The sequence below is a fragment of the Dromiciops gliroides genome, chromosome 1 (assembly GCF_019393635.1).
Source record: "Dromiciops gliroides isolate mDroGli1 chromosome 1, mDroGli1.pri, whole genome shotgun sequence".
Taxonomy (NCBI): Eukaryota; Metazoa; Chordata; class Mammalia; order Microbiotheria; family Microbiotheriidae; genus Dromiciops; species Dromiciops gliroides.
Window position 1 is genome coordinate 727,343,380 of NC_057861.1, and position 27,527 is coordinate 727,370,906.

Here is a 27,527-nt window from a genome sequence, read left to right on the forward strand (position 1 = left end):
GAAACCGTTTTATAGTAAAATGGCTCTAGCTGATGAATGATGCCACTCTATTGCTGAATGGACACCTCTCCTGGACCTTAAATAATTAGCCTATCGTTGTTGTTTTGCATTGTAGTTATTCTGATTCCTAAAGGGCAGGGCTATTTTTTTTTATCCTCACTGCAAATTCAGTAGTATTCTGACCTTCTAATTTTTTAAAATGTGAATTGTAGATAGGTAAATTATACACTTTATTGTGTACCTGGTAATGGATTTCTTTAACTTGGTACTATTATTCTCCTGCATCATTTTCAAGGAAATGCTTAGTTTCTAGAAATTTGATATCCATTTAGCCTGATGAGTGACTGGCTTTCCTTTCAACTGTCTTAGTGCTATCAGAATATCTCGACTGTCAAATGAGCATCTTTTGATGTATTCATTGAACCAGCAGCTTAATGTTATTTTCTAACTATAGCAGCCATGGAAATCACTGATTTGACCACCCCAAGTATGTCTGATGTCACTCGTTAAATTATGACATCAGTTTCTTTCTTTCCAGAAAAGGATACCATAATTAAATTAATTATTACTTTTGAAATTTGGCCAGGAAAGAGTTTCTTTAATTAAAGTTTCCCAAGTTTCTCAATTGAAGGACACACAAATATCATTGAGAAGTGGACTTTGGTAATGTTGCAATAGGTCACACAGAGGGAGAAGGGATCTCAGGCTCTTTAGTCTAGAGCTGATCTGAAACGACATCTTTTAGTCTTCATTTGCTGGGTAAATATGGAAGGAGTGGCTCCAGACTTTTACAAGCTTTGACTCTGCTCAGAAGGAAAAAAAAGATCCAGATAACAGTGAATAGGATTTTCTCTCACATGAAATAAAATAACCCAAAATCAAATAGTTTATCATTGAAAAGTAAGCAACTTATCCTTTTTTTATATTTGTTTATCCCTAAACAATAAAAGAGGTGTTGACTTGTGTAGTTTCATATTAATACCGTATTATTAACAGAGGAGTCTATTCACTATTGTTTCCATTGAGTAAACAGTGGTGTAAGGGTCAGCGGTATTCACAGGTAATTGTTAGTGTGCAGACAGTCCTGTCAAGCATGTTCGCTAAAAATACATCCCGCACTGTCACTTTGCAAGGTGTTTGAAAATAATAGCCCAGATGCAGCAAAACAGGACATAGGATTGTGTAGTGACCTTTCTCTTTGTTTAATTTGCCTTGGGGGTTTAATTTCAGGGGACAAGTAATAATTGAATATGTCTAATAACTAAATGCTCATTTGGGACAAAATCCATCAAAATATAATTGGCATTTGATTTTTATGAAAGAAAGATGACTTAGCTTTAAAAGGGTAGATATGTTGTAGGAATATCTGATCACTTAATGTATAAATGGAAGCTTCCATTTTAATATATATTAATTGCAAATACTTAAGCATTTTCACATTTTTGTGGAGAATAGTTACCAGATACCAACTGTTTTTGTTAATGCCACTCTCAGAAAGGCGGGGAAGGTTATTGGTCTGCTGTGCAATAATTTACTCCTCTTTGATATGCAAACGATCCACGGTGAATATAAAAAAATCCTATCAGACTCATTTCACAGTTCTTAACCACTTAGATTCTCTGGAGTCTATCGCCTCATTAGACCCGTGCTCTCCAAAGCTAGCATAATTAAAATCTTTAACAGTTTAGCAAAGTAAAGATGTTTGGCTGATCACGTTGAGATGATTATCTATCTATTGTATTCTAAATGACAAAAATAAATTAAATTTAGACCTTGGCATTTTTTATTATGTGTTTCAAATGAATATAATGCATACAGCTTTCTCCTTTAATTCAATACCTTAGGTTGGTTAAGATACATGCCAGTTTCAACTGCTTTTATAGATTCAGAAAATGGCAGATTTCCTAGGATGGCTGTGTTACAATTGATTGAAACAATGAACAGTGATCCAAAACACCTGGAAATGGAGTTCTGCCACAGGCCTGCCTTGACACATGCAGGACTTCCATTTTTAGGTATCCTTTCAAGGGACATTGTCATTCTGCAGTTGCCCTTGTAAATATTTTTTCTCCTGTATGCTTCCTAACATGAAGTGTGTCTTATTTATGTGGGATTTGGGAATTTGGTTCAGTAGAGAAGTGTCATCTGATTAAAGGTTAGGTCACCCAAAATGGTGAGCATGACATATGGATAATGTCTCTACTTCTCGCTGGGAAATTCAAGTTTACACTTGACATATGTGTCTTAAAACCTCTGTCCACTTTGACCCCTTTAGAAAACAACAATTTTTTTTTTATTACCCAGAGCTTATTTAATGTTTTCATTTTACTCTTGAATGGCTCATTAGCATTGATCTAAGAAATGACAGTAATAATAGTGTTACTTGTATAAAAAGTTATACAGTTTTTCAGTAGACACATCCATCAATTAAGTGAGCAGTCCTAGAAACCAAAATTAATGAGGAAGATAGGTGTGTTAATGAAATAATCATAGTATAATCAATTTGACTGTTAAAATTTGAAAAGCATTTCAGGAAGACAATATGAATTCATAATTTATGTCTAAAAGTGATTAATAAAAACTATATTTAATAACAAAGCTATTTGTCATCATTTAAGGCTTAAGCACAAAAAATTAGTCATGTTGTGGTTCATGTTGTCATAATACCATAGTTGAATAATTTTATTTCAAGTCCTTCCATGTGTCTTCAAATAAGATACCAATTATTCACTTCAGCAAAATCAGTGAAACACAATTTTGGATGGAGTCTCATAGGGTCATAGATTTAAAACTAGAAGGAAACTGAGGAGACTTCCAGGCCAAGCATCATAAGAAAATCTTAGCCACCCTCATGGGAAGATCACTAGGCTAGAAGTAGTGAGGTTCTAGTCCCAATTCTGCTCTGATAAGTGACCTCATTCACACAAGTCCTTCATTCTGTTGGGCCTCAGTTTTCCCATCTGTTCAGTGAGCAGGCTGTCCCAGACTTCTGCATTCCCTTCTATCTCCCAACATGCTGTGAGGACCCAATTTTTAAAATTGCCTTTGTAGCTATAGTTCAATAAGAATCCCATTTTAGAGGCTGAGTGGTTTTAATGAAGCCTTTAACACACACACACACACACACACACACACACACACTCTCTCTCAAAAAAAAAACCAACAACCCTAACACTGGGCTTTGTTTACTGACTCTTTGATTTAATTACTGTTTGAAGAGGACGGAATTAGCTGTTAATTGATTTAATTATCCAATTTGTTTGTTTCAGGCATGATTCCAGCCGAACTGCAGCAGCTCTGGAAAGAAGTGACAAGCTCGCATCCAGCGGAAGAAACCCCGAGTAACAACCATAGCAGCTTGGACCTGTCTTCCACATGTGTCACCACCTCCTCTGCACCTTCCAAGACCTCCTTAATAATGAACCCCCACGCCTCTACAAACGGACAGTTAGCGCCAGTCCATACTCCGAAAAGGGAAAGGTAGGCACTGAGGCCTCGATGTACTATGGTCATACATGGAAGGAGCAGTCCTTAGAAAGGGTGGGGGAGGGAAGGGGTGGGGGGACGAGAATACCTCTTTATATCTCACTGATCTCTAATTGGATTCATGTGACTTGAATGTCCATGTAATGACTTAAGAATTTATTCAATATAGACTGTGGTGTGAAGCATCTAATTATTTTCACTTTTTCAACATGGAATTAGTGCTAATGTAGACATACCCCAGAGCTTGTGGCAAGGGGTCTTGCGATACCTCTTTCCTCATTACCTTGGTTTTGTTCAGAGTCCCCTCTTCCCACCAGTTGCTTCAGCAGGATGCTTTGTGACCCTTTCCTCTGCTTTCTTGTGAAGGGAATAAGTGAATGCATTCTGCCTGGCGTGCAGATGTGGTGCATGGTCCTGTTGGATACTAGATTCTTGTGTTGTCATCTCACGATTTGACACTTTGAGTATCATGTTGGTGCAGTGAAACTACCACTCCCAAGTTCCAAAGAAGCTTTCAAAAAAGATAATTTTATGGATTTTGGTTTCTTTTCATCACAGAAACATTTAATATAATTCAAAATATTATTAAAATGTTTTAACATCAATTGAAGTGTTTCACAGCTACCATTATAATTTTGGGTTAAAGTTTTACATTTTAAAAACACTTTGCATTCAATTCACCAGATCCTAGTTTAAGGCCCTACCATAGATATGGTGCTATGCTAGACAAAGGGGAGAAAGAGAAAAGGAGGAAGACATTGTAATCCCTGCCTTGAAATCCCTGTTTACAATTAAGTAGGGGGGATACAAAATTGGGAGGAAAAATCAACCAAACCAGGTGAACATTCCAAAATTATTTAAAATTTAAGATACCTAATTATCTCTCCCCCCAAAAATGATTAATTAAATTTACCAGGGGTCCTTCAGATGAAAGGTGTGCACATTGACATGCAGTAAGACTCATTTAGCAAGCATGTATTAACCACTTGCTGTATGCCAGACACTTTTTAAAAGCATGCTGTTGAAATAATATACCTGTAATCGATCAACAAAAACACCTTAAACACCCAATACTTTGTACTTTGTTCTACACATATAAGTGATTTTGCATATTCTTCACACTAGTTTCATTTGTGTTTTAAAGAGTTTTTCAATGTGGCTTCTGAATAGAATCTAAACCCCTTGAGAACAGGGACTTCCCCCTCACCCCAGTTTTGTTTTTGTATCCTAGCACATGGTGGGAAGTTAGTAAATGCTCTTTGAATTGAAATGTTTGTTAAATAGGATAGTATTATCTTTTTTTTGTTGCTTATATAAGCGTATTAATTTTTTTTAAAACAATTTTATTATTCTAATTATTCCTTTGAAAGTTTCATTGTTTTTTCAAGTAACAAAATTTATTGAAACTCACAGGTTGCTTTTTATTTCTTTGGCATCACTTTATTCATACCATGCTTATGAGTATAGAGTCTAATGACAAAAAAGCATTATATCTATTGCATTATGTATTTCATATTATAAATCAGTACCCTTGGTAACAGGTTTGCAGTGGTATGTGATATGAATGTTTTCTTCACAAAACTAAGACACTTTTATTAGATGATTTTAAAATTGGTACAGTAATAGAAGTGATTTAAATAGTTGCTGTACTTATTAGCTTGAAAATGGTTTGGTGTATAGAATAAGAGAAGGCAAGTGTCAAATGGGAACCATTAGATGAATCCAAGCTTGTTGACATCAAGGAAAGGTAGACATATTTTTATATTCAAAAGTCGAACTTGGCTCTTCCTGTCTCTATTATGTTGCTTTTTTGTTGTAATATTTTTAGAAGGGAAAACTTCAGATAGCATAAAATAAAAGGTTCTAGATTTGGCCTTGCCTTTTGTTTCTTTGATGTACTAAGGCTTATGCCATCCATTTAGTACAGAGTGATTGAATTACATCTTTATCCATAAGGAGAGCAGGAGACTATACAGCAAAGAATGCCCACTGATGCACTTAAGGTTTTTGTTGCAGGCCTGTCGGCCCTTGTGGTGCCTGTCTACAGTTCATATGACACACAAACCTCTTCTTGTTTAGATGCATTGCATTTAGTTTCATGCTGAAAGGATATATATCTGTGGTTGGTATAGGAGAGTGGTAGATTAGCAATGAAGAAAATGGGAAAAGAATAGCCCCTTTTTGTGTCTCAAGGTGCATTTGAGAGTAAATGGATCCAAAGCAGAGGCAGCGTAATTTCAGGAGCTAGAAGTTGGTGTGATTCTGTGATGTTCATTTGGATCCTCAGAAGTTAAGCTGAATGTATCAATATTCTGAAGACACATTATGGGGGTGGTGGTGGTGGTGGGATATTTTAATGAAAAGTGTTCACTTTGGCAGCATAGTTTTACAGTCAACGAAATTTGGTAAGGAAAAGAAAGGGAAACCCAAAGGAGAGAGAGAAGAAGCATTTTGTAAATTATAAAATACTGGGCAAGATTCATGGGTTTAATATAACTGTCAGGTCACCAGTTAATCCACTTCCATCTACTCTTTTTGCCCCCCCCCCCTTCTTTCCTGAGACTGTCTGATCATCAGCAGAGCAGAGCTAATAGTTGAGTTAGACCAGGCAGCAGGAAGACTTGAGTTCAAATCCTGTTTCTCATCCACAAGGAGCAACCTTGGGCAAGTTACTTTCATGCCTTTGAATCTCAGCTTTGCCATCTAGTAAAAGAAGATGAGAGTGACATTTGGGGGACAATACTGTTGATTACTGACCAGCTATCTAACATCTATATACTTGGTGACATTCAAACAAAGCAACAACGTCTTGTCACTCGGCAATGGGCTTTAAAACTGATGTCGATGGTGATGTTGCGCTATCCTTTTCATTCAGGACTGAGGAGTGATAGCTCATGCTTTTCTCAGCCCTTGCTTTACTTCCTTCAAGTTGTCTCTGGCCTTGCCTTTGAAGGTGTCTTCCCTACTTCCTAATTTGTTTGCATGTCTTATGTAGCAGCTATTTCTTCTTTTGGAAATCTCATTGGGTTTGGATTTAACCTACTTCTTGAAAGCAACTTGCATGAGCTCTTTCTCCCCATTTTCCTAACACAATAGGTTAAAAGTAGGACAAGGCTGTGTTGGGGAGTGGCCCATGGAGTAGAAACACTAGCTAATAATCCACAGGTGCCCAACATTTACATTCCACGTTGAAAATTCCCTTTCCCCAATTTTTTTTTTCCCTATGCTTTCATGAGCTTTTTTGGTAAGCGGCAGCAACAGAGGCAGCAGCAGCAGCAGCAGTAGCTCTGGGGTTTGGTGCACAGCAATCTGTTAAGGAGATAAATAATCTGCTTTGGCGTGACACTCCTACTCTCCTCTTTAATTTGTCTTACACAAGGAAAATTATAATTAAATCATTCAGGGTAAACCCTTGAGTGTAGAGAAGAAAAAAAAAACACACACTTTGGTAAAGATTGCCAATAGAGACCAACTTCTCTGTTGTGCCTTGCAGAGACATTGATCAATATTCAGCACTTTTAAAGGAAGAACGTTTCATATGATTTGTGAGGCAGATGCCAAAGCTCAAATCAAGGCTCGTTAAGATCTTTTCCTCATGTAATCACAGACATTCAGCATCATTAGAATTCAGCACTAAATCTCTGTTTCATGCTCTGATTTTACTCTGACAATTCAGTAATGTTTATTGTGCTGATTAGGCATAAATTCATTCAGTGCAATAAATGCACTTCAGTTGTCAGTACCTGAAAGAGTTATCGTATTCTAGAAACAGAATCAAAAGAGGCCATTGCCAACTCTTTTTTATCTTGCCAGTGTTTTATTCTGCAATACAGGTGATTCTTGCAGTGATTGACATATTTACCATGATACCATTAGACAGAAAACATCATCTTTAAAATTTGCCTAGTTATCAGATTTTGGAAATTCAAAATTCAGGAATTTGCATGAATAAAATAAACACACTTCAAGGGGAATGTCATTAAAATTGCTAAGTCTGGCCTGGTCCTTTTGATTTTCTTGTATCAAAGGGAGTATGTAATTGCAAATAGCAATCTCTTCCTGAAAATTTCAAGTGTGACATTGTACTACACAACAAAAAAAATTGCTGATAAGTTTAAAGAATAACATTTAAAATTTCAGTTGGAAACTATTTCATGATTAATCAAACCACACACAGCAACACAGGTTTCTTCCATTAAAATTAAAAATAAAACTTAGCTTACTTGTTATGTACCTATTCATTAAATCCTTCAAAATGGAAATAATTCACAGAATCTAAATCACTTACTTTTTTTTTCTTTTTAGTGAGGCAATTGGGGTTAAGTGACTTGCCCAGGGTCACACAGCTAGTAAGTGTTAAGTGTCTGAGGCCAGATTTGAACTCAGGTACTCCTGACTCCAGGGCCAGTGCTCTATCCACTGCGCCACCTAGCTGCCCTCTAAATCACTTACATTTTAAAACCAGCATATAGTGTGCTAGCACCCATACATACATACATGCATACACACACACACACACACACACACACACACACACACACACACACACTAAAATAATTAAATGGGAGGGGAAAAAAGATACCTATAAAAATAAGACTGTCTCCTTTAATTGGACTCCTGTCTTGCTTAGTAACCTTCAATTTCTTCATTGAAAACCTTAAATGGTCTTTATTTTAGGTTATTCCTGTGCAACCTTTTATAACTAGTAGTTTTTCCAGTTATTTCCACCTCTTGACCTTTATTCTTTTACCATTTTACCAGTCATTTTGTAATTTTTTTGTTAGTAATATTAAGTTTATTTCTTCAGTAGAAAGTAGTCCTACTTTCTTAAACTTTTAATGAATACAATGTCTTTTTTAGGTCAGCATTGCCAGTGATTGTCCTGTGTGCCATTTTCTTTCCCAGGGTCAATATTGCTTTCTCAGGACTGGGTGACCCAAAGGCAGCACTTGCCCAGATGAGGTCTAACCTCTGCCCAGCCCAATAACAAGATTGCTCCTTTGCTTTGTATTCTAGGCCTCTGTGCTACACCCCACTATACTGACTATGTGCCTGCCTTACTGCAGTTTTCCACTTGGCTGCTGTCTTCAAGGATTCCTCGACAATAGCTTCTCAATCCCTTTGCTTGGTCAGTGGGCTTCATGGCTCTTTCATTTAATGCACATTTTCTATTTGTTGCCTCCAGACATACATTTGACTATATAAGAATGCAGTTTCTGTTTACTGGGCTGGCCATTTTCAAAATCCAAGTCATTTTTGAATATGGTTGTGATATTTACCACTTGACTAAATTCTATCCTGATGAGTAAAATCCTGGTAGGGTTTGGTAGGGGTTACATTAGGAATTTAACATCCAAGACTTGTTTCCTGTGGGGAAAGGGGAGAGAGGTGGGCAGTGGACTAGATAGCTAAGATATCTGTCTCCCTTGACCCTGAACTCCCAACTTAACTGGTAATCCTGATTTCATCTGTGATCAAGTGCTGTCTTTTTTTTTTTTTTTTTTTTTTTTTTTTTTTAGTGAGGCAATTGGGGTTAAGTGACTTGCTCAGGGTCACACAGCTAGTAAGTGTTAAGTGTCTGAGGCCGGATTTGAACTCAGGTACTCCTGACTCCAGGGCCGGTGCTCTATCCACTGCGCTACCTAGCTGCCCTGATCAAGTGCTTTCTAACATGTATATCAAGTACCCATTCTAATTTTCTGCTTCCTAGGGTGGCTAGTGGCAAAGGTAGGAACAGGAGGAGAGAGTAACAGCATGTGAAGGTGGCACATATACCATGATAATTACAGGAACTAAACCTCTCACAAGTGATGATTCCCCTTGCTTCTCTTAGTTCTCTGTGAAGTGAGTCATTTACCCCACCCCACCCCCATCCCATATGGTTGCCAGTGTTTTGAATGGACAGCCTTGAGCTGCTCAAACCAAATAGATCCACCAACTATTCTCTCTCCATTGGAACATTTTGGATGTCTCTCTGGTACAGTAAGAAGATGACTGACTTTGGAGTGATTAGCTCCAAGTTCCTATCCCACCTTTAGCATTTGCTGTTTGTTCAACCTTTGGAAAAATACTTCATCTCTCTTTGTCTCGGTTTCCTTATGTGTAAAATTAAGGGGTTGAGCTAGATAGTCTCTGAGGTCCTTTCCATCTCTTGATCCATGATCCTATGAAGGTTTTTCCTTCACTTAATCATTCATTATTATTTCTAGTATTTCCCTGTTGATATTACACTAAGATCACACACATATTTATATGGATATGTATACATATATAATCTATTGAGGTGGATTCAGAGGTCTTTTTGAATGATGACAACTGGTTAGACCTGAAGAATCCAACAAACATCAGAGAGCTTTGTAACATCAGAGAATTGCCACTCTTGAATGATATTGGATTTCTTACTCCCACCGGAAGCATTTTTAAAGTTCTAGGAATAAGTCCAGTGAACTTTGCCAGTCATATAGCTGGCTGGATATTTGAGACTTGAGTAGTTGGTATAATACCACCATTTGTCATCAAAACCACACATTTATATGGACATTCTGGAAGGTTAAGAGAAATTGCTTAGTCTGGTGATTAAAAAGTAATCTCAGAGCCAGGAATCCAGGACCTGGTTTTAGATCCTACCTCTCTGACACATTGGGCCTATTTGACTTGGGACAAATCTATTCACCTTGGGACAGTTTCTCCAAACTGATAAATTAGAGAGTAGTTCCAGAACTGGCACAGGGAGTTAGTGCAATGGGACTTCCCTATATCAATGAAATCAAATTATAGGGGAGATATAGCTGAATGGACGGGTGGGTGGATGCAGAGAGAGGGAGGGAAGGACAATAGATTTCACACACACACACATATGTATGTCTATAGAAAGATAGTTATAAATACATAGTTCTACACAGAGAAACATATGCATTTCAATATTTGGGGGTATTGATACATACTCTTTCGTTGCTAGGGATTTGTTGACAAGCATCCATTTTAAGAGAGGAGTGAAATAGATTGTATATTTCATGTGAGATCTTTAATCTTCCCCACTCCATTGTGTTCTATTATAGCGTAAGCTATTTTGGTTGTGGTTTTTGTTTTGTTTTGTTTTTTACCATCCTCGTTGATTAACAGCATTGACAGAAGACAACCCCAAACTGTCTAGTGGCTACTTTCTTGCAAAATAACTGATTGGTGGCAGTGTGGCCTGAAGAAAAAATACTTACCCCACACCTCTCTTTTAAGTGACATTTGCTATCCTTGCCCCCTCACCTGATCTGTGCATCTTCCTGCCACCAATAAACCTGCATCTTTTCTCTCTTTGTTCATTTGTACCTTTTAGATGTATCATAGGCTTGTATGGACCCTGTGGGGACATTTAGAGGGAAGCTAGTGGCAAAAGTAGAAGTAGGAAGAGCAATACATACCATAACAGCTCTAGGAAGCAAGCCATAAACACTGCTTTCACATGCTTCACATGGCTCCGTGTGTAATGACTTGTTCATCCTCCCATATCCAGTGTGGCGGCAAATGTTTCTAATGGACAAAATCATGTGATCATAGATCCAGAGTAAAAAGGGACCATCTGGTCCAACCTCTATTTTACAGATGAGGAAACGGCAGCACACACTGGTTAAGTGACTTACTTAAGGTTGTAACATGTAGTAAATTGCCAAGCTAGAATTTGAACTTGGGTTATATTATTTCAAACTCTGAATTATTTTCACCAGACTATCTGACCTCTCAGAGCACCCATAGTCTAATTAAGTGTCTATCCCATACATGAAAACTGGTATATACTATGACCATGTTTTTAATTTAATTAAAATATTGGATTTTGTCCAAACCTTTTGTTATTGTATGCTGTTGGTTACTGTTTGTACTCATATATGGGTGAGAGGAATCTCTCCGGGTGACTAAAGGCAATGCTTAGTTACCTTGTGTCATTCAGATATTCAGGGAGTGTAGAAGAATATCTTTAAGATGTTGGTCTATGGGAGGAGTGCAAGTTTACTGGTTTTCTTGACTTCAGGTTGCTGAATGATACAAATCAGCCACTATTGTTCAACAGCTGTCATAGTGTCACACATAAAGTGCCGAGTGCCATTTAAAGGTAACATACTGTTGTTAGACTCTTCTGTTTGCAGATTTATTGTGTTTTAATGACTAAAAAAAGCTTTTCTATAAAAAGAAAATCATTTATACTACATGGTAACATTCATTTTCAAAACAGTATCTGCATTTATTTTTAAACTTTCTTAGATTCTTCTGTAAGAACATTTCCCCCCTAACGCCTGATTCCCATATGACATAATGATTTAGAAAATTGTTCAGTCTCTCCTTTTAATCTGTATCAAAGGTTTTTTCCCTCATGGGTTTGAGAACTTTGACTTTTTTGTTTGTTTGTTTTTTGTTGTTTTGTTTTGTTTTCTCCTTCCAAAACGCCTTGGGCAAGAGATCCACCTTCCCTTGCTCAGAGAATCCATCTCCTCTATCTTTACCAGATTCAAGGCCTGAAGGTCCTGGAATCTCATGGTCCTTCATTAACTGTGGGGGCAGAGGTAGGGTCAAAAACCTATTGTAAATCAGAGGCAGTTAAGAAAAATGTGGAGGCTGCCTAAATGGAAATCTTAGCTTGTACCTCTCTCCTGGGACTGGCAGAGACCCCCCCCCCTTTCAATTTTTGTTCAGCAACAATGGTTCTCTTGCTTTTTTACATGGAAGCAAGCTACCTCTTCTCACTGGGGCAATGCAAATGATGGTGTTGTGTATGTATCATGTTCTTAAAGTTCTTTTTTTCTCCTTTTGTAATCAGTCAAGGCATAAGTATATTATAAAGTATATTCTCCTCATTAAAACAATGGCGTAAGCTCACAAAGGGAAATTGTTCCTATGTGTTCCAGCTTGTCATTCCAAGCTCTGTGAATAAAGAAGATAACTATTCCGTTGGGAAACTATTTCAGGAATTGAGCAACAGATATGCTAGCCAGAGAATTCTCTTAACTGTGATTTTCCTTTTGTGTGTACTCAAAAATAACATCCTGATGGGTCCTTAAATGCCACTTCATGTACAGAGCACAATTTCCACAGCACAGGTGGTGCTAATATAGGACAGTCCCCCAGGCACTTGTTGTCAAGAGTTGTACAGCTTGTTCAGTGTCTGCATCCATATGGCGAGCTGTCCCATTCATAGAGAGACATTGTAGTGGTGCCTGTGGGTGCTGTGGTCAATGTAGTGTACAAAGGAGATTTAACTCTCAGCAGCCTATGCAACGCACTTTGTTTTATTGAAGATTTGTGTTGTGCCATAAAAAAAAAATGCATCAATTCAGAGGAAGTGCCAGTAGAATCTTTCTGGTTTATTTCCTCCTTTTCATTTTTAGTTGCACATAGTTAACTCAGCAGGTGTAATTCTTCAGCATAAGAACTTATTTATTAAATCGTATGAACCTTTCTAGGTTGATTATAAGTGAACAAACTTTTCAAATCGAAGAATTGCCTGTCATTTACAGAGTTCTTCTGTAGCCTTTTTTGAAGTAGTGGTATTTTTTCTTCCTCTTCCTTTACAAAGAAAAGAAAATGATACATACAGTCAGCTGAAGAATCTGGACCCAGGTTTTTATGGGTTCTACTTAAGGTGCTCCAACCTAACCTCCCCCGACAAAATACTCCCAAGAATCAGTTTATCATCAGTTTTCCTCAATTCTCTCTTTGTATCCTGAAATCTAAGAGTAAGGCATTCCCCAGAGGTGTGAGAACTGCAAAAGGAGAATCAAGTGAACAAGATTTCCCACTGGAGAATGGAGAAAACAGGCAGATTTTAAAGACACTTTAGAAAATTCACCAGAATGCAAAATTGTCTAGTCCACGATTTATAAAACAAAATGTTGTTCCGCTTTTGAGTAACTATTTGTGTTCTTGTTTCATAGACAAACAGACACCATAGCAACAGTAACACATGATATTTATACTACCTGCAAGACAGAGCACTTCCCTAAACAAATAAAAGGCACACTTTGTGACCTTCACATTGCAATCCGGTTTAGAGTACAAGCTTATGGAGTTTTTGACCACTAACAGGCTGGATTTTTTCGTTGACTTCTTGGTTTCTTTTTTGCATCTTTCCTGTCTTTTGTGGATATTGGAAAGAATTTGAAAGGGTTTCGTGATGCAAAATTTTTACCTACGATGAGGCAACTGCCTTCCAAAGACCATTTTGTTCCTCTCCTCAAATTCCAGTTGAATATTCTAGGAGTTTGATATTCAGTATAAATACTTTTGATCATGAGATGAAGAACTCAAAGTCTAAAAGTTTCCTGCTCTCATAACTCAAGTTCTATATTTTAGTATATATGATCCCCTATATTCTACTTACATTTTCCCCTATGAATCACATTTATGACAACAAGATGTCTCATGTTAAAGATCAGTGTGAGAAATAAATGGCAGTGTACTTTAATTAGAAGAAAAAATTGACACCAAGATGCTGGAATAATCCAGTGTCATTTGAATAAATTAGAGGATTGTAAAGACAGAAATAAGATGAAATTTAGCAAGGGTAAATGGAAAGTTATCCACATAAGAAAAGAGTTTTCCAAAGTACACATTTCTACAACTCGGGCAGATGTGCTCCTAGTGAAAGCACAAAGGTGCTTTAGGGCATGAAGATTGAGGTGAATATCAAAAGTAAAGCCAATTTTAAAATAAAACCAGTTAGTTGAATGAGACCAGGATATAGGTTTGCATGACAGCATTATTATTATTATTATTTTTTTAGGCAATGGGGGTTAAGTGACTTGCCCATGGTCACACAGCTAGTAAGTGTCAAGTGTCTGAGGCCGGATTTGAACTCAGGTACTCCTGAATCCAGGGCCGGTGCTTTAACCACTGCGCCATCTAGCTGCCCCTGCATGACAGCATTTAAATCACATTTGAAGTTCCCACACATATTTTAGAAGTACATCAACCTAGGAAGAAAAACTAGACAAGAAGGTAGACCAGCAGGATGAAGGGCAAAGGACTAAAAGACCTGGGAGGAAAGATTTAGAGGAATTACATACTTCACAGTGTTTGAAACAGGAGCCCCTAAACCATACATAAGGGTCCACTGAGGCTGCATATTAACTTAGGCTGCAATCTTAACATCATCTATATTCTATCCTATTTTTATTTTGTTAAGTATTTCCCTGTTGTCCTTCCCTCTAGTTTGGTCTGCATTTGGAATTGTTGCAAACCCATTGACTACGTGTTTGATACCTCTGGTCTAGAGTGACTGATATGCTGTCTTTATACATCCTTTCTATGACCTCTTTTTTTTTTTTTTTTTTTTTTTAGTGCAAAGCAAATTACAGAGATGTGGGTAGGAACTGCAGAACTTATCATGTTGAGGACTTATCTTGATACATACATGCATACACATATGTATGTATGTGTGTATACATATGTATATATGTGTGTGGGGGAGAGAGAGAGAACCAGATTGCCAAGTGAGACTAAAAGCGGCCCTTTTCTTTTAATAAAAATCAAGAAATCACAAAGCCAATATTTAGTGATTTGCGAAGACAGAGAGAGTGCTTTATTAGATGTCATTTTGGAGTTGAGATCACTTGAGGCATGGAGCTGCATTTTTGGTATCTTATAGTCAAAAGGCATTTAAATTAAGCACCTACTGTATACATAACTTTGCTATGGGAGCTTTTCTTTGTAAGAACATTCCTTGATTGGGGATGGAAATAGCTCTGCTGTACAGTTTACAAGGCATTATTAATTTATGGTCCTGTGAAGTAAGTCTGCAGGTATTACCTTGGTGCAGAAAGAGGACTGGACTTGTGATTTCATTGGTGTCAAACATTCCTGGTATGGAAACTCCCTCTACCAGTGCAGAGTAACGAGTCACTTCAACCTTACGGAGAATTTCCTGGAGCACTGAGTTGCAACTTGCCCATGGTCTGTGAGGCCTTCATGTAGTGTGTTTTGGAGTCTGGAACTTAGATAATAGATTGACATCTGGAAGGGACGTTGGAGGTTCCTTATCCAAATCCTTCATTTTACAAATGAGGAACTTGAAGCCTCCAGGGTCTCAGTGACTTGCTCGAGGTCACCCAGGTAGGAAGTGGCCGGGCTGAGGTTTGAACCCCTAACCTTGACTTGGGTCCAGTGGCCTTTCGACTGCTACTCCCCAAACAAACCTTCTGAATTTCAAGGCCCATTCTCCAGCTCAATAACATTCTGCTGAACTGAATGAGGATTATTGACATAAATGGAGATTGAGACCCAGAGATTGAGCTGTTTGCCCATAGTCACATAGCTAGTAAGTGTCAAAGTGAGACTTCAACCCAGGCCATTATTTTTACTCCAAATGTTGCCCTTGGTATTGCTTTAATCATCTTGAGTGATGAAAGATACAAGATACAAAATAAATTAGAAAAACAAATAACAACTAGCTTTTTATATATAGCACTTTAAAGTCTGCAAAGTTCACTTCATAAAGATTATCTCATTTGATCTTCACAACCATGTGAGGTGGATACTTTTATTACCCCTATTTTACAGATGAAGAAACTGAAGCTCAGAGACATGAAGTGATTTGCCCAGGGTTACATAGCTAGTGTCTGAGAATGGCTGAAAACTCGGGTCTTCCTGATTCCAGGTCTAGCACTCTATCGACTGAGACACCAAGCAGCCAAAATGCAATTGAAATCTAATGTTGCTCCCTGATAAATAGCCTTGAGGCAAGAGTCCACTGGCTTTGAAGTCAGAGGACTGAGTTTCAAATTCTTTCCCATCTGCTACTAACTACTGTGACCTTGGATAGAATTAAGTCACTTAAATTCTCTGGTCCTCAGTTTCTTCATCTGTAAAATGAGAGGCACTAAGTGCCTCCTAAGGTCATTTTATACCAGCTTCCTTTTCCTTCTTGCTTCCCAGTTCATAGAACCATAGGCTGTTAAGCTGGAATGAATCTTGGAGATCATTGATAAAAGACTCAGCCCTGGAGAGATGAAATGTCTTGCTTGCTTCCGTTTACAAAAATGTTCAGTACCAGAGTTGGAATTTGAACTTAGATCCTCAGACTCTCAATCTAACATTCTTTCCAACAGCACATATTGCCTCTTAGTCCACTCCCATATCTTATCTTTTGGTCTTTACCAAATTATAAGTTGATTCCTGCAAGCGGCCCAAAAAGTTCTAAACAGTTCAAATTAACAAAAGCAATGGAGACTGAGAGTTACATTTCCTAAAGAGCCATTAGTTCCTATGGCATATGGGCAGTGTTCTATGCAGGCACTGTGACTCACCATGTTCAAACAAACGTCCATTGGCATAATAGGAATGTCTGCCTAACAGTGTTAATAACTTTTGGATTAGAGGTCCCTGAGTATGTATTGACACAGTTGCTCATAACCACTCCTTGGAAAGCATTATTTTAATCTTTCTTTCTTTCTTTCTTTCTTTCTTTCTTTCTTTCTTTCTTTCTTTCTTTCTTTCTTTCTTTCTTTCTTTCTTTCTTTCTTTCTTTCTTTCTTTCTTAATAGAGAGCTCTGTGGTAATGCTGTCTATGCAAACTCGAAGTTACAAACTCAGCAGTGAGTCAGGATTGCCATTATAGGCTCCTGATGAAATGTGGCAAAGGCCTCTGACTTTCTTGTCCCTTCACTTATCACTAACTAAACACTGGCCTTCTGACTTTTATCACCAGCCTCTTCTGTTCTGTATTTATGATTGACTGAGGAGAATGCACTAGTCAGTCACAGACACAAAAGCTCAGTTTCCATGTTCTATGGTACTGTAGCTCTGGAGATTCTTGGGCTTTGGGAACAAAAATGGGATGTTTTACCCTGTTTAACTCACAGAGTCACAGTGGCTGTCAAAGGAGACGAGCGTCCAGGCATATAAGCATAGCCCTTTTTCCTGTTTACCCTCAGATGCATCACTAAAGCAGCAATGAGCCATTTGCTACCTCCCCCCTTTAGAGGGTAATAAATGCCAAATGGGCGGTTTTGTACTTAAAAACAGACATTGCCGAGTGCTCTGGCCTCTAGGTGCATAATACTCCTCTCCCAGGGTGAACCCTGAAGTCCCTAAGTTCACATATGGAATACAGGTTGTGTTTTAGGTAAGGAAAGTGACTGGGAATGAACTCGAGGTATATATCCCACAGCTGCAGGTTTGTGCTATCAAGGGGCAAGAGGGCTTTTACTTCAGGACTCCATGTGGGACTTCTGTTCAAAGTAGGATTCTTTGTTATTGATTGAGCCTAGAGTCACCTTAAATGGCTCAATGCTTTTCAGCAGGATAGTTCAGAGGGAGCAGGGAGTAGTTATATTTAACCTTCTGTGAATTTCTGATTTTTTCAACATGGCTGTGGCCCTCCTATAACCTAACCTTGCTCTGCTCTGAGCTGTATAATCCACATGGATTTGATAGGCATAGTTTAGGGATACCTAATGGGTTGCTGGTGTGTTGTATGTTCCTGGTTTGCCACACACCCAGACCTGTCCACTCAGTAGCACATGCAAAGATACACTTCTATTCATCATGTAAATTATAGTAATTGTTTGACCGTCTTTTTGCCGACTTCTTAAGAGCCAAATCATTGAGCAAAAACATGCTGCTGTAGTTGGGGAAAGATCAGTGAATGACATAACTTTGGCAAATCACTTAACTTTTCTTGGCCTCAGTTTCCTCAACTGTAAATTAAGGGATCTAGACTTGATGACCTCTGAGGTCCAATAATATAGAAGAATATACCTGCATTTTTCCTAGCCTGATTAACTTTCTTGAAATTGCTTGTTACCCTCAATTCAGAAAAACATTTATTATTTAATAAATTGTTTCTCTATTGACAGTTTCTGTTCCCCATACAAGACATATTGGCTGCAACAATCTCACAATTTCAATCCACCCAAAAGAGTACAGATCCTGAAAACAGTTAAACAAAGCAGCTTAAAAGTTTGATTGTGACTGATAACAGATGCGACCTTACACTTTATAGTTTACTGTTTGTTTAAAGAAAGGAAGGGTGTGTGCTTTGACTCTAATAATTAGTATCAATGCCATCCATTGTTTTTGATCTGAGTTTTGTTGCCATGTAAAGTTGTTTTCATTTGGATAGTTGTATCTACTGAATCTATTCTTTTAATTCTTTCTTTTCTCAGGACTGCTTTAGATAAGCCCTCCCTTATTTCGTGGAATCCTTTTTTTTTTTTTTTTTTTACCATTTTCTACAATGCAGTACCGTCCCATCACAATTATTGGACTTCTGTTTGTTTAACCACTCAGATTGTAGGTTCACCGAGCTCTATCTGGAGAAAACTTCAGAGGTCATGCAGTCAAGCCTCCCCGTTTTTCAAATGAGGCAACTTAGGCCTAAAGAAGGTTATGTCATGCCCAGGTTCACACAGAGAAGAGATGTCAGAGCTGGGGACTCACACCCAAACACTCTGACTCCAAGATTAGTCATTTATCCCTTCTGCTTTTGTGGGCCCATGGCTTATTTCCAGATATTTATTATTACATATAGTGTGGCTGTGGAGTTATCTTATACACTAAGCTTTTATCATGCATTTACTGTATGCACAATAGTGTCCTAGGTATTAGGAGAGAAGTGAAGTTTAAATGGCATAGGGTTTCTGCCCTCATCCAGCCAAATAAAGGGTGGTGTCACATACAGAGAGAGAAGCATTTGGGGGTACAGGTATAAGGTCCAAGATGTTACCAATTAGAGGAATCAGGGGAAGCGGCCTTTGATTTTAGGTTTATGTAACATTATGGAACTCAGCAAACAAAATGGAGATTAAAGATACTCTGGGCTTAGGGAACAATGTGAGAGAGCCTGGAAAACAGGTTTGTGTGATAGAATAGTCCAGGTGTCTGCAGCATAAAAAACACAGTAGGGAGTTGAGTGAGATAGCAAAAAAGGCAGGTGGTCCCCAAATTTCATCATAGCATTTAGTTTTACTTTTTATTTTTATTTTGCATTTAAATGGTTAAAAGGGGGGAGCATTTTCATATACACAATTGTATTCAAAAGTAAGGAATAGTTAACTGTGTCAAATGAAATGAGGGAGGTTGAGCAGTACAGAACCTTCACTGAGTAAAAAACAACCCATATGTACAACATAGAGGAAATGGCTAAACATAATATAGCATCTGAATGCAGCAGACTATTTTTGTACCAAAGAAATAACATATAAAATAGTGGTGAGGAAGGGGACTGTTTTGTGAAGTGAGGCAAAGTGAAGGAAAGAAAACTCAAGTCTAATACGTGTACCAACTTAAAAGTTGATTAATAATGGTCATAATCACAAATAAGTCCTTCAAATACCCAGAAAAACGGTATCCGAAAGAAATAAGATCTTTTTACTATGATCTTGTTGACAATATTTTTTTTTAGAAACACTGTAAACACTAAAAGTTTTTCTATTTCAATTTTGTTTTATTCTTTGTGTATTTGACTGTTTTATTGATACTTACTAAGTTCCTATATATATTTTTTAATTTAAACTTTGGATTTGGCGATTAGCTTGTCAGAGGTGACTTCTAAGAGAGCAATTTCCATCAACTAGTGGGAGGTAAAAGTCAGATTGCACGCACTTGAGTGGGTGGTGAAGTGGAGGCATTGGCATAGACAGCTTTTTTTCAGAATTTTGGCAGAGGGTGAGAATACATGTGGGCTGGTATCTGAATGGGTTAGAAGAGTCAAGGGACAGAACTGATGGGACTGGAGAGATCTTATGGACAGATAAAAAGGAACCATTGATAAGAGAGATTACAGGGATGCCTTGTGAAAAGAACACTGGCTTTGGCATTAGGGGACCTTAATTCAAACCCTGATTCTACCATGTACATACCTTTGCAACCTTTGGCAAATCCTTTAAGCTTGTTAGGACTCTCTCACCTCATTTGAAAAAAAATGAGGGCTTGAGACCCGATTGCTTCTATGGATCTATGATCCTATGAAAAGAAGCCTAGTGGGGTAGGGTGGGGTGGGGTAGCCCTCCATAAAGATCTCAGATGGGATTCAGGGTGCAGGGAGGGAAAATAGACTTAGTGAAGAATATGTATCACTTATCTGTCCATAATCAGAAGGAGAGAATGGGTAATAAAGCTAAGAATTTTAGGGATGATGGAGCTCCTGTCAGATAAACAAAATAATCTACCACAAAATGGGAAGGAAGAGGATATGTGTGTAATTTAGGCCTTGAACAGATAGTAAAAGGTCTGAAACAAGGAGAGGGAGGGATGGAGGGAGAGGGAAAGAAAGAAAGAGAGAGACAGAGACAGAGAATAGGAGAGAACAGCAATGTGAATCCAGTGAAGTCACCCCTCATAAATCTTGTAGTGAACGAAATCAGTTTGATTTCTTGACTTTTTTCCAGCAGTGCTTAGCAGCCAAGGGGACAAGAGCAGAGAAATCCAGTGGTGGTGTTTACCCAGGGGTAAAGATCAGCAAGTCAGGAATAGTAGAAGGTCATCTACTCTAGGATGGTGGCTATTAAATCATCAAAGTGACAGACTATGGAGCCAAGGCTGGGCTTAAAAACCAGTAAAGCCTGAGCTGGGGCACTAGACTGGGAGAAGAGGTGAGAGTCAGGTACAGGAAGGTCATAAAGTTCAGGTTTAGGGTTACTGTCTCTCCATTTCTCTCCTCAATCCACGAAAATGACTTTGTGTTTACTTTGTATTCTTGGCTTGTTTTTCTGGGTTCGTGTTGTTTCCCTTTCAAAAGATATAAGCTCATTGAACTTAGGGACATTCATTTCTGGCTGGGCCAGACACTGAGGGTACACAGTAGCCATTTAATGATAATAATGTTCATTGAATTGTGTTGAGATTGTGGTCAGAGAATAAATACTAAAATTTACTAAGTTTAAGTTCAGGCCCCAAAGGATGTTGCAATTCCTTATGAAGGTGAGGTTCTAATTTGGAACAAAATTAGGTACAAAAGGAACCTCTTGGGTTTGAGAAGTCGTGCAGTCAAAATATCATAGAGGTTACCATCATGAATACTAAAGTCATCAAAGATGATAGCAGGGGACAGAAAACAAAGGAAGACCAGAGATGCTAAAGACACTGAGAAAATTGGGCCAATAGCCAGGAAATCAACAAATGACAGCAATGAGGATGGTTGTAGAAGTAGTGTAAGTAAATTTTGCATGGGCTTCAAAAAGGAAAGCTTATAATAATTCACAATGAGATAGTGCTTCGAGGTTTATGAAGCGTTATCCAAACAACTATATTAAGTAGTGGAGTAGAGTGGAGGAAACACTTGACTTTGAGTCATGCTACCTAAGTCCATATCCAAGTGCTCCCCACTTTGGACCAGTCCCGTTATGTCTTTTGGTTTCTCTTGTGTTGTAAAAAATGAGATGCTTAGCCTAGGAGATCCTAAAGGGTCCTTGCAGCCATCATCAGTGATCTGTAGTGTACACAGAGCTACTAAGTCAAGTCCTCATTGGCTTTAAGTAGTGATGTAGGTAGAAGCTAATTTTTCTGGACCTATGAGTTAGAGCAATTTAAGTGACTCAACTCAAAGATCAATCATAAATGATTTCATGTTCATTTAGAAGGAGGACTCTGATGATTTGCTTTAGGATCTGTGATATATAAGATTTTTTTCAGATTGTCAAATGTAACAGACTTTACTCTTTGTAATCTTTGTCTCTGTTGATTGCACATCCTTGGTACATTTTTCTCTAGGTTTCTGGGACTCTGTTCTCTCCTGGGTCTACTTGTCTGACCATTCTTGCACTCTCTCCTTTGTTAGATCTTGCTTCAAGTCATGCCCTCTAGATGTATCCCAAGACTGTATCCTGGTCCCTCTTCTCTTTCCATATGATTGACTTTGGTCATATTAGCTCCTATGGATTCATTTATCATCTCTAGGGTGATGATTTTGAGATTTATTCATCCAGCCTTAATCTTCTTCTTGAGCTCTGGTCTCAAGTTTCCAACTGCTCATTAAACATCTCAAGTTGATACCTATTTATAGTCATCTATTGTAGTGAGTTCGGTATGTCCCGAACTGAATCTATTATCTTTCACTTCAGTCCCTCCCCTCTTGCTAACTTTCTTTATTACTTTTGAAAACCCCCACCACCCTTCCAATCTCTTAGGTTTGCAACATAAGTGCCAGATTTGCTTCCTCTATACCAATCCCTCTATTCCTTTTTTTTTCCAGTGTTCATTAATACTACTTTTGCAACAACTTTTCTGTGCCCTCTTCTCTCCTCTAGTGCAGGAACCTTCTGGTTGACCTCTCTGCCTCAAGTCTTTTCCCATTCTATCCACTGAGCTATTAAAGTACAGATCTGACTGTGTAACTTTCTATTCAAACAACTACAATAGCTCCCTATTGCCTCTTCTGTTTGGCTTTTAAAGCCCTTTCTAAACTATTTAGTTTTGCTCCAGAGTTCAGAAAAGTGGGTGGAATTACAAAGAAAAAATGGAGTCTTGATATGAAAGAAAACTTCCTAACAATTGAGTACCAAAAAGTCCATTGGGCTGCCTTATGAGGTAGTGAGCTTCCCCTTATCGGAGGTCTTCATACAAAGTTTGGATGGTTACTTAGGTGGTCCTGTTCAAGGAATTCTTTTTTCAACTATGGGTTTGGTTGGACAACCTCTGAGATTCTTCCTAAATGGAAAATGTCGGGGGTGGCTAGGTGGCGCAGTGGATAAAGCACTGGCCCTGGATTCAGGAGTTCCTGAGTTCAAATCTGGCCTCAGACACTTGGTACTACTGGCTGTGTGACCCTGGGCAAGTCACTTAACCCCCATTGCCCCGCAAAAATAAATAAATATTTGTTAAAAAAACAAAATGTCTGTGATTCTAGAGGGAGTAAAAGAAAAGATTCCTTCACCCTCAGTGGAAAAGGTTGCAGGAAATGTGGTATCTTTAGGAGAAATCCAGGTTTCACTTAAATCTAGGAAGTAATATAATAATAATTGTTGTTATTACTTAAATGTCCATTTGACTGACAAAAAGTTTAATTAGTCCCACCCTTGTTGATGAATGTTATTCCCTCTCCTTTGTTTTATTTTTCTGATCCATATCCAATCTTCCTTTTTGTCCCTGTAATCATTGAGAAGAGACCAGAAAACTTGATACATGTATTCTCTTCAAGCCCAGAATTGTATACTTCATAGAAATACTTGATTTAAAGTTAAGAAAGGACAATGTATACTTTTACTTTACAACAACATTTTATTGCTGTCTCTTTTTAAGTCATTCAGTCTTGGGTTAATTTTCATGACTGTATTAAAATGAGACCAGATAAGAAAAGGGCTTCCACAAATAGTTAATTCACCTTATTCCAGATGTAAAGTTAATGTCATCTCTGAGTCTTGCAGTACAATAATGCATGCAGATATTAACAATAATCTCAATCTTTTAAAAAGCACAAATCTGGCACTTATTAGCCTAATTCACAATCACTCCAATTGCAGGTTCTACACATGAATATGATATCACGAGGGAATGTGAAATCCTCTAATTAAACATGATTTCAAAAGCAGCAGAAAATTGAGATGATGAGAGTTACAGTGAATGAGAGTCAAGGATTCACTGCTTGAAAAACTGGAGACATGCATATTTGTTACAGTTTTGTGGAGAAACCATCTTTATTCACTTAGGTTATGCCTGTTAATGTGCTTTTGATATAGATCCTTGTCCTTGTGTTACCTTTTGAGAAACATAAGATTTCTCACTCCATTGTTTGCCATTGAAAGCTTTTCATAAACTTACCCCTTGTTCCCCTTCAAGTCCTCCTACACTTTCCTCTCCTCCATACACTTTATTACCCAGTTCTCCTAGCCTGCTTCCTGCTCCTCTAATCCACCAGAGCCCACCTTTGCACTGGCTGTCCAGTCTTGGAACCTTCTGCCCCTTCACCTCCACTCCTCAGTTTCCCTGCATTCATCAAGACTCAGCTCAGGGGGCAGCTAGGTGGTGCAGTGGATAGAGCACTGGCCCTGGATTCAGGAGGACCTGAGTTCAGATCCGGCCTCAGACACTTAACACTTACTAGCTGTGTGACCCTGGGCAAGTCATTTAACCCCCAATTGCCTCACTAAAAAAAAAAAAAGACTCAGCTCAGATGTCTCCATCTGTAGGAAGCCTTCCTTCATACTTCTACCTGTTAGTACCTTCCCCTCTGAGATTTCCTTCCCTCAACCCTGCATGTTTGTTGTGCCTACCTAGTAATTGACAATTGATTTCCTTGAGAGCAGAGTCTGTGATTTCTATGGTATCTTCAGCACATAGTGCTATGATTTGCCACATAGTAAGTGCCTAATAAATGCTTGTTGATGGACTGGTTGATTTCCTGGGAACTGAAGAAGAGGTAATAGCAGATGAGGGCAGGGACTGTTTTTTCCCTTTTGTCTCATTGTCCCTCCGGCCTATCACTGTTCCTGGCACATAGTCAGCATTTATGTTTTGTTTTTTTTCCAAAATAATGGCTTTTCAAGTCACAAATCCTGGGTTCAAGTCTGCGCTCAGCCTTTTTCTAGCTGTGAGAACTGGACCTCATTTTCCTCACCTGTAGAATGGGGAGGTTGAAATAGGTGATATCCTTCCAGCTTGAAAGCTTTGATCTGTGCTCCTATGAAGATCCACATTCACTCACCTTAGGGAGCTATGTAGGGAGGTAGAAGAAGAAAAGCCACGAGACCAAAAATTATTCCTTTTCATCCTTTGGCCTCAAAATTTTACCTCTTTCCACATACTGCCAATATATCTATATACAGGTAGATAACATTTACCCCTGATTCCATCCACAGTAGAACACATTAAGACACTTCTGTCTACTGCACTTCCTAGAAGTGAGCTCATTCTACTTCCAATGAGAAACCATCAAATAATAACTCTTTAGGAATATGGTGCATGTTGGCAGCATGGACTTTAAAAAATTGCCTTGATCTGAGTGCTGTCATAGCACTATCTCCTGATCTCAGGGATCCATGTGCCATCTTTCTAGTTTTCGAAGGGCAGCTGGCATCAGTGACAAGAAGAGCAGCTGCCATTTTTATTGGGCTTTATTGCTCACCAGGCTTTAAGATCAAGGTCACCTGGTTTCATCCACTTGTGAATACAGCAGAAGAGATGTTGATTTAAGCATTTATATCCAAGACTACTGACCTGTTGTAACAACTAGAGAATCAAGATTTCCATTCTCTTTTTTTAACTCTTGTAAAATATTAAATGAGTAGAAGGTTGAGGTATAATGCTTGAGAGCTTAGTACTTATTGAACTTTCAGAAATTGTTGATCTAAAACATCAGAAATCAAATACTGGGAAGAAATAATCGATAGTTTTGGAGCCATCTTTGGGTTGTTTTAGAATGAGATATATTAACAACAGCTAAAAAGTTCTCTAAGTCTAGAGGTGGGATTATTTTCACAGCACTCTATTAACATGACAGGCATTACAAGAGTATTGACAAATAAATAATACATCTTCCCTCTCTAATGAATGGTAAGCACCTTGAAGGTAGACACAGTTTCCCTTTTGTCTTCATATCCTCCAAGTTTAGCACAGTGCTTGGCTCAAATGCTTTCCACTCCCTGGTTACCTTCTCAATGCTCTCCTGATTTAGCAATGACCTTTTTCTTTTCTTTTTTTTTTTTCTTTTTTTAGTGAGGCAATTGGTTTTAAGTGACTTGCCCAGAGTCACACAGCTAGTAAGTATTAAGCATCTGAGGCCGGATTTGAACTCAGGTACTCCTGACTCCAGGGCCGGTGCTCTATCCATTGCGCCACCTAGCTGCCCCAGCAATGACCTTTTGAAACTGAGTCCATATTTGAATGTAATAGATGGATCAAAGGGATATCATACTGTCGTGGATATTTCACTTTCATATAAGGCCTCAAAGCATTTTCATATGAAATGTCCCAAGATGGGAAAGTAGTCTCTGAGTGGGACAATAAAAGATAGCCACATGGAGGAGGGGGTGTTTTGTCTGGCTCTCTGAAGGATGGCTGAGACTAGAAATGGAGGTGGCTGAACTGGATGCATTCCAGGGTTCAAAAACGATTTGGGCATTAGAAGTAGGAACCTACAGTTTGGGTGGAGTGTGGAGCGTATGCAGAAGAGTCTCTTGATACAAAGCTGAAAAGCAATTGTGTTCTAAAAATGTTGAGTGCCTTGAATACTAGGCTAAAGAATGTGGTGTCTGGTATATATTTTCTAGACAGTAAGAACCCATAGGGGGCAGGAAGGTGGCACAGTGAATAAAGCACCAGCCTTGGACTCAGGAGGACCTGAGTTCAAATCCGGCCTCAGACACTTGACTCCTTACTAGCTGTGTGACCCTGGGTAAGTCACTTAACCCTCATTGCCCTGCCCCCCCCCCCAAAAAAAGCCCTTGACAGGTTTTGAGTAGAATAGTGGTGGCATGTTCATGTGATTTCAGCTGTAAGAAAGTTAGTCCAGCAGAACATGAGGTCTGAACTGAAGAAGGCAGAGCCTGTAGATGGGTGAGAATGAAGACCTTCCCTAGGACGGCAATAAGAAAGAGAAATTTCAAGAGAAGTTCATATGGAGGAAGAGGATAGGAGTTGGAAATAAAACAAAGAGACCTCAAATCTATGGCTTCTGCTAAGAACATTGTAAACCCCTTGTTGTCATTGATCTGCCTTTGTTTTGTTTCATGTTCTCAGCACCCAGCACTGTGCCTTGCACATGGTAAACTTAAGCTATTTGACCTGAGTGCAGATTGTTGTATACAGTTAAGTCTTAGCTGTCTGTCAAGTCAGACCACGGACATTTAGTAAGTACTTACTATGTGCCAGGCACTGTGTTAGGTGCAAGGGACACAAAGAAAGGCCAAAAAAGGGGGGGGGGCTGAAAAAAACCCAGTTCTAACAAGGAGATACCATGAAAATGACCAGGCACCTGCAAGATATGTCTGGAGACCCAGTTAGTTTCCCAAATTCTATAAGTAACACCAGCACCCCCCCAAATCTCTATGAGGGTAAAGATATAGTCCATGATCCCTGAACAGCAAATAACCAAAAATTGCCTGCCTTGCTCAATATGTTAGGGACTA

General features: G+C 38.6%; 1 protein-coding gene across 16 annotated transcripts in view; it reads left to right on the forward strand.

Moving 5' to 3' along the window:
* FOXP1 (forkhead box P1) overlaps positions 1–27,527 on the forward strand; it is a 691,415-nt gene that overhangs the window by 591,007 nt on the left and 72,881 nt on the right. For all 16 annotated transcript variants that reach the window (XM_043986904.1, XM_043986912.1, XM_043986933.1 and 13 more), the window contains one exon: positions 3,270–3,480. In XM_043986904.1, the coding sequence (XP_043842839.1) occupies positions 3,270–3,480 (211 nt within the window). The remainder of the gene's footprint in view (positions 1–3,269; positions 3,481–27,527) is intronic.